Raw genomic sequence first — 8488 nt, 5'->3', positions numbered from 1 at the left:
ACTGCAAGGCTTAAGATTTGATTTGCCCGGAGTTCATTCAAAAAAGGCCAATCAGGAAGTTCTACTTTAAAATATATTTTTACATAAGTTAGGGAAGACTTCGGAGATTGTATTTTGAGAGAATATCTCTGAGCTGTGATGTCCAAGCATTCTAGAATACCGTTTGGACCTCTGTATTAGATTACAATTCTGATTTTATCTCAGCGGCCTAATGTTTGGTCACAATTCTGATTTTAGCTCAAAATTCTGAAATTTTGGCTCACATTTTTTCTTTTATTATAGAGGTCTAAAGTATTAGGTCAGATTTTATTGAATTTTAGCTCAGAGGTCTAAAGTATTCATTAGAATTCTGATTTTAAGTCGGAGGTCTAACGTATTAGCTCAGATTTGTTTTTAATTTTGGCTCAGAGGTCGAAAGTATTCATTAGAATTCTGATTTTAAGTCGGAGGTCTAACGTATTAGCTCAGATTTGTTTTTCATTTTAGCTCAGAGGTCTAAATAATTAGCTCAGAATTTTTAATCTTAGCTCAGAGGTCTAAATTATAAATCAGAATTCTGATTTTAGTTAAGAGGTGTAAAGTGTTAGATCACAATTCTGATTTTATCTCAGATTCTTTCATTTTAGCTCAGAGGTCTGAAGTATTAGCTTAGACTTCTGATTTTGGTTCAAAGGTCTGAAGAAGTATCTCCAAATTCCGATTTTATTTCAAATGACTGACTCATTAGCTGTACATTCTGATTTTATCTAGAGGTCTAAAGTTTTCACTCAGAACTCTGATTTTCTCACAAATCTGAAATCTTAGCTCAGGATTCTGGCTTTAGCTCAGAGACCAGAAGTATTGTCTCCATATTCCGATTTTTATCTTATTCTTATCTTATAAATATTAGCTTGTAAAGCTTTTAAAATCATAATTCTGATTTTAACTCAAAAGATTGAAACATTAGCTCCCAATTTTGATATTATTTAAAAATGTTTTATTTCATCTCAAAACGTGCAACTAGAAAATATTGATAAGAGGGCAAATTGAGACCTGTAGAGATCAAAGTGACACTAAACTCAGTTTAAACTCAGTGAGCAGGAAGAAGATCTGGGAAGCAGAAAAGCTGAACCAAGAACTAATAGAATAAACATATAGTATGGAATTCAACTGTTCATTTAGCTGCTTGCCTGGAGTTCCACTTTTAACAGAAGACAGATTCTACCTGGAGTAAACTTAATAATTAAAAAAAAATGCAATATTCAAATTTAGAAAAGTCCTCACCTTTATAGATATTAGGTCCGCTGTGACATAGGGGACTCCAAAAACGTAAATGCATTTATCAAAAAATAAATATATAACAAAAATACTAATATAATAAATAAATCGCTGGGTTGCAGAAATGTCTTCGGACAATAATTGTGTTCAAAAATCTCATCAAAAATGATTGCAAAAGTTTTCATATTGCTGGTTCAGGATCAGAGCAATGTCCTATTGTTATCCTCAGGCGTACAGCGTCAACATCATCCACTAAAAGGAAAAATGAATGAAATGAATCGATTGCAGACATTAACTTTAAAACGTACATTTACTTTTGATGAAATTTTAGCAACAAGTGCATTTTCACTACATTTCTAATGTTTCTATCATTACTTTCTTTTGATTTCCTTTTTTATCTATAACAAATGTTCTTAATTATCCTTTTTTTCAGTACAACAACTTTTTGGGATTTTGTCTGTTTGACAATCCTGACTGTGCCCGGGAAGCATTTGGCAAAGATAGAAACTCAGGGACAGAGTCGCAACTATACTTGATTGAGTCCAACAGCTAAACCATTAACCCCTTTGCTGCTGGAGACTTTTTTTTGGCACACATGTTAAAATGCACATTTCAGGCCTGAAAATTATTTAAAGGAGGACTATTAGGTGAGTGAAAATCACTCATCCTCAAAGTTCGAGCCAACGTGTGACAATGAAACTGTTCCACGTCGGCTCAATAGATCGGGAAGTGACCGAACACATACCGTCGCTCGCTCACTTCTTGATCCTGCCCCTGCAGAGAGCCGTGACTGTCCGTCACGGCTCCCTGCAGGGATTCCCCCCGCTCCGATCCTCCAGCGCTGACTGGAGGAACGGACGGGGGCGGTTACAGCTGGCTCTGCCTCTAGATAGGCAGAGCCAGCTGTCAATCACGCAGCTGGGTGGATCTCGACAGTAATGTCGGGATCCGTCCCGGCTGCGGCGGTCTCAGTATACCGCGAGCTGTAGCTTTGGGTCACGGGAGGACGCTAGTTTCTGAGGAGAACTATGGGGGAAAACACCCCATAGTCCTCTTTTAAGGCCCCCAAAAATGATATATTTTGTGAAAGCAGAGACCCTGAAGAACGAAAAGTTGGTGGTTGTAATTTATAGTTATATCACATTATATTTATACTTTATACCACTTATAGTTATACTTATGTCACATGACATTAGTGCAACAGTTTAAAAATCCATATTTTCAGTTAAAAACATGCTAAAATTAATTTTAGTGCATGAAACACAATATATTACACATTTTTTTCTCTACAGCGATTTTTAAAAACCCTTTACAAGTTATTATTTCAAATTTAACAGTGAATGATGGCCATAGAATTAACTCCAGCATGCACGGCGATACCTAACATGTGTGACATGTCGATTTTTTTATTGATTTTTTTTAACTTTAATTCTTTAAGCTTTTTGAGCCACTTAGGGGGCTGACAAGGGTTAGGAGTCCCTCTCCTTCCAAGGCAATCCCTTTAGTGAACTAGAATTCTATTTGTCTTCAAAGCTTTCATAGAGTAGTCCCCAGAGGGCATTTGCATTTCATTTTTCCAAATGGGGTTGCCAAATGCTTTAGCTCCCTGTGGGTATTATTAACATATGGACCCATAGCAGTTGCATAGGTTGCTATGCTTCTAGTTACACCCTTGCTTGGGGACAAGGACCTCATTGCTATAAATGCCAAGGAGGTAACTCTCTAAAACTGCATTGTCTGATTCGGGTGGACTTGGCCTTTAAATTATTCACAATACTGCAGCCATTCATGCTAAAATGTTAATGCCTTCATACGTCAATACAACCCCTCTGTAGACACAGAGCACTCGTTCAGTGCTCAGATCTTCCCCATAGAGGGCCATTCATCTCCACCTTTTGACTCGATAAATTGAAAGTCAAAGAAAAATACTGTTATTAGCATCCGCTAATTATAGCGTATGAATCACGCGGACACTAATCACCGTTGCGCGTTGCACTTTAGACTGGGATGTATTCAGCCCTTGTGGCTTTCCTGTGACATCTTTAAAATATCCTTCATTACTTTGCATGATCCACTGTGTCAGAAACACATCTGGAGGATTTATGAAAAGCGTATAATGTTCTGCTATTCTATCACCGATTGGATGAATTAAACGTCAAGTTGTATTAAAAAAAAGTAGAAGTTCAGAAGCATTTTAGAGCAATTGCTCCCAAGAATCAATTTGATTGCAGTTGACTGGGTCAATAATGACATTGGACCTACCATCAGATACAGTATATCTTGTCATGAAAGCCGCATGCATGCTATCTAATGTGTAACTGTAACACTTCCAGGTATTTATTCTCTCTCACCGAGATTACAATACTCCCCCCTGATTAATCTGCTTTTCCCTCCAGAAGGACGGAGCTATCTTTATTCATCAACCAGGGTCACCATCAAGTATATCCTGGTGTACTTTGGGAGAGGAGACTGAGGAAATGCTTCTCCCTGCCTGTAACAGACTGATGGCATCATCTCAGCCTAGGCAAACTCATTGACTGAACCTATGCTACTAGAACCACAGGAACCCCCTGAGGAACACATCTGCTTTTCTCTCCAGAAGGTTGGAGCCATCTTTGTTCATCAACCAGGGTCACCACCAGGTATATCCTGGTGCCTGTGAAGTTCCTGGGTGCATTCACCTTGTGACTTGCTCCAAAGCTATAATGTCGCAGTCTGATCGCTTTGGGAGAGGAGACTGAGGAAATGCTCCCTCGTGCCTGCAGCAGACTGATGGCATCATCTCAGCTTAGGCAAACTCATTGACTGTCCAATGCATTGGTCCTACTGGAACCTATCACTGGTGGAAAAACACTGTTCTATATTGTTTACACTAGAGATGCACCAATACCGATACTAGTATTGGTATCTGTGCCAATACCGAGTATTTGGGCGAGTACTCGTACTCGCCCAAATGCTCGGATACCTTCCCCGATACCGGAACTTCCGGTCAGAGGAAGATTTCCTCTGACCGGCAGTGCTGTAGGGGAACATGGAGCCCACTTCCCGGGCAATCACGAAGTTGGGCTGCGAGTAATGATCTGCCTCCCGGGCTTCATGATTGGCTAGGAAGCCGGGTCCATGCTGATTGGCCTGCTCCTTTCTGATGGGCTGGAAAGCTGGATTCCCGGACAATCAGCATCAAGTCGGCCGAACAGCCGGGTCGATGCTGATTGGCTGGGAAGCCAGTTTTCCAGCCAAACAACATGGAGCCAGCTTCCTGTGCAATCAGGAAGCTGGGCAGCATGTCATTAACGTCACCCAGCTTCCTAATTGCCCGGGAAGCAGTCTTCATTCCAGCAGAACCACCGGTATCGGTACTCGGTGAGTACCGAAAGGAAAATATTGGTACTCGTAACAAAAAAATGGTATCAGTGCATCCCTAGTTTACATCATTGCAGGAATACATCCACGGAATTCAGAAAATGTTATCATGAAAAAAGGTTTAAGATACAGATTACCCTTTCTAAAAATAAAATAGAAGTGACAGTGTTCATACCTCAGCCTCCTGGAGATAGATCCCTTTACCGTCTTGACTTAAGTTTTTAAACATCTCTGCAATCAAGAGAAAGTTTTATGTTAGCAGACTGGTTTGATTAATAAAAGAGAAAGCAGAAAGCAGTGATGAGCGAGCACCCATAGCAACCAACCCAATTCCAGCATTCATTGGTGCAGAATGAATGGCGATCGCTACTTTGTTGCTATGGGGCCCAGAGCACAGCACTCAATGCCTTCCTGAAAAGAAGAAAATGAATAGACTGCAATATTCAGTTGACTTCTACCCAAAAGGCAAGGTTAGATGGGTGATTTAAGGCACATTAAGAAGATGTAACAATGGGGAAATCTTTTGCGTGATTTGTATCTGTCATGGAAACATGGCTCCCGGTTAACCTTCTTGTATTAGCCAGAAGAAATGACCCTCCCTCCACCATCTTCTACAACAAAAATCATATGAGCTTATTTAAAAAGCACAAAGTTTAGTGCACAGTGGGAAGGATTAGAACCACTGTATTTTTTTAATTGCTGTGACTAGCATTTGATCACTCTTGAATGAATGGTAGTTTACTGATTCATCTTTATCATCTCAGTCCGGAGTTTGGCTTCAATGGTCCTGAAAGCACCCATCTGACCTCACCATTAAAACGCAATCATATTATTAATCACATTGGCCAAGAATTGATTGGGTTTAATGAATCCATGCCCTTTATAACTTGGATTGGCAGGGATTTATTCACCCAATGACTTGGCTCACTTTGATTGATGGATTGAGTGATGGATTGATGAACATAATGGTCGCACTGGAACATCTATTAAAGGGTCAGTCTACCCAATGCTGATATTTCAGTTTTACTTTGGTAGATCTTGGAGAATTAAATAAGCCAAAATGCATTCTCTTGGAGAGTCTATTTATGAGATCTCTGCATTGAGTTCCCAGATCCGCACACCTGTTGTGCCCATTATAAGGGGCTTCCACCATCCCTGTGCTGAGTTCCTGGGTCTGCTCACCTGCTGTGCCCATTATTAGCAGCTCCCACTGTCTCTGCTCTGAGTTCCCAGGTCTGTACACCTGCTGCGCCCCTTATGAGGAGTCCCCACTATCCCTGCACTGAGTTTCCAGGTCTGTACACCTGCTGTGCCCATTACAAGGGACCCCCACCATCCTTGCTCTGAGTTCCCAAGTCTGTACACCTGCTGTGCTCATTTTGAGGGCCCCCCACCATCCTTGTGCTGAGTTCCTGGGTCTATACACCTGCCGTGCCCAGTATGAGGGGCTACCGCCATCCCTGTGCTGAGTTCCTGGGTCTGTACACCTGCCGTGCCCATTTGAAGGGCTCCCACCAACTCTGTGCTGAGTTCCTGGGTCTGTACACCTGCCGTGCCCATTATGAGGGGCTCCCGCCATCCCTGCTGGATTGTTTTTTTTTATATTATGAAGAATGTAACAGGAGGAGCTGGAACACAATAGTCTGCAGCAACACTCAAGGCTCCCAGGAGGACAGGAGCAGAGTTGAGAATTATGGCCGGGAAATCGCACTGTTGGTGTATCTGAGACACATAAGAAGCCAGGAAGGTACAGGCTAAAACATTACCATCAGGTGGACTGACCATTTAAATTCACACATACTTTGGATGTGTGGTCACCATGCCATGGATAGCAAAGAAAGTGGACTGAAAGATCAGAAGTGACATTTATTGGTAAGTTTACCAGTTTTTCACTTTCTTAGGTTTATGCAATAAAACAAAGCTAAGTCCATTGTAACCAATTAGAAATGGGGCTGAGTACAAAAAAACAAAAAATGTTGGGCCACTCTGGGATTTGGCTGTTTACGTTTTATTGTTGAACTTTGCATTGGTTTATTGAATAAGCCCTTTGATTGAGCCTTTCATAAGCCAAAGTGCAAAGTGCAAAACATGCTACTGACCAATCAGGATGTATCTTTTCTTGTTCAGATGGACATAATCTGGCAAATACCCAAATATGATTGGCCAGTATAAGTAACAGCATGCCATTGCTCTTTGCACTTAATATTTGAGCCTCTTAACGTTTTCTAAATTTTTCCAAAAATGTACGTCCCTTCCCCACGTCATACCTGTACCGCTGCTGGGCGGTGACGATAGCACAAAGTGGGGTAGGGACTGGTGGAGCCATGCCCAGATGGTCGAGGAGCCGGCGGCAAGGATAAGGTTCGGCGTAGAGGACGAGGAACTGCTAAGGGGAGGAGGAGCACAGCTTGCATTAGTGGGCAATGCATGGCCGCCAACAACAGGGGGCAGTACTGCTCCCAATTGACTCCTCCCTCCCCCCAATGAGACCGCTGACATTAGCCTGCAGGATTCAGCAGACCATAACTTCCATCAGGATCCAGGCCTTGTTTCCTGGTTACTATTAACACAGTCATTTTGTATACCTAGAACTGAACACTTGCAAGAAATCTCATTAGACATTTGGACTATTGATGGTGTTTTGCAGCAAATGAGTAAACAATATCAAACTTAAAATATGAAATGAATGTTAGATCATCTCCAAATGTCAAAAATAATTTCCAAATTGGCATATACTGTAAAGCAAAGCTGTAAAAATGTAAAAGTAAAAAAGAAGGCGGGGCATATAGAATATTAAAGCCCAACTAAACTTTCCATGTAAATCGGTTACAATACAAAGGGTGTGACTAAGTACAGAATAAAAGACTCATATGTCTTTAATAAAAACAATGAAACAGTTATTTAGGGAGGCTGCAATATATGATATGATATTATATGATACGATATGATAGTTGATATGATTATATTACCGTATATTAAATTTGATGTTTATACATATATACCCCTTAATGTGTGTTTCCTTTAAAAAAAAAACTTCCCTTAAAAAAACAGCTGTATCCTTAGTAGAAAACCCTGTACCCTGCCAGCGAGCTGTAGAGAAGGATCCTTGCTATCTGAGTGGAAGCAGTGGTCACTCTGCAGAATGCTTCTTCCACAGAGAGAGAGAGAGAGAGAGGGCCCTTGTCTGCAGCATGCTAGCAAGCGTTAGGCTTTTCTTCAAAGGCTGTGGCGGTTTTCTGAAGCAAACCAACCCCACATGTTGCAATCTAATTGTATAATCTCCTTTTCATCTACACAGTATGTAGTGCAATAGCCTGCCTGATGGAATATAAATTGATTGGATATATTAGGTAGCTCTCATGTTAAGGTGCCCATACACCTTACAATTTATCTGCAGATTTTCTGTGGCCAGATGGAAAAAGTGCAACAGATTCCTCCATCTCTGCTAAGCTGTGTGGATGGAGGAATCTCCCACTGGGCCACGCTTCAGTATCTTGCTAGTCAGCCCCACTGTCTGTCAAAATACCTGAACAATCTGTTTGGATGCAGGCATTGTTCAGGTGTTTTGAGAGCCGACTAGCAAGATCTTGGACAGGCAGATCGTACTTGCGATCATCGCAAGCCCGCCCCCTGAGGGGCGGGCTTCCGATGACTGCAGTTGCATCTTTTCCATCTGACCACAGAAAATCTGCAGATAATTGTAAGGTGCCAGCTTTACATAGTGTTTGGTAGATCTAAAGTTGTATGGTCAGTTTGTATCGTGTATGGTGAGCTGCAGACTTCGCAAAATGGTTTTTTTTCCAATGCACCTGAAATATATTTAGCTGATTTAAAATGATAGTTCAGTTGTACTTTTTTTTTTTTTTTT

The 8488-nt window shown here is 41.2% G+C and overlaps 1 protein-coding gene across 1 annotated transcript in view; it reads right to left on the bottom strand.

The window, feature by feature from the left end:
* Window positions 1-1423: 1423 nt before the first annotated feature.
* LOC108796681 (calpain-14-like) overlaps window positions 1424-8488 on the bottom strand; it is a 35777-nt gene continuing 28712 nt past the window's right edge. Inside the window, exons 20-21 of the mRNA XM_018568181.1 lie at window positions 4796-4851; window positions 1424-1509 (exon numbers count right to left, since the gene is read on the bottom strand). Coding sequence (XP_018423683.1) covers window positions 1483-1509; window positions 4796-4851 — 83 coding nt within the window. The 3' untranslated portion in view covers window positions 1424-1482. The remainder of the gene's footprint in view (window positions 1510-4795; window positions 4852-8488) is intronic.

Source organism: Nanorana parkeri, unplaced genomic scaffold (genome assembly GCF_000935625.1).
Source record: "Nanorana parkeri isolate BGI_ZX_2015 unplaced genomic scaffold, ASM93562v1 scaffold31, whole genome shotgun sequence".
In the NCBI taxonomy this organism is placed as follows: domain Eukaryota; kingdom Metazoa; phylum Chordata; class Amphibia; order Anura; family Dicroglossidae; genus Nanorana; species Nanorana parkeri.
This window is presented reverse-complemented; position numbering and strand designations above follow the sequence as displayed.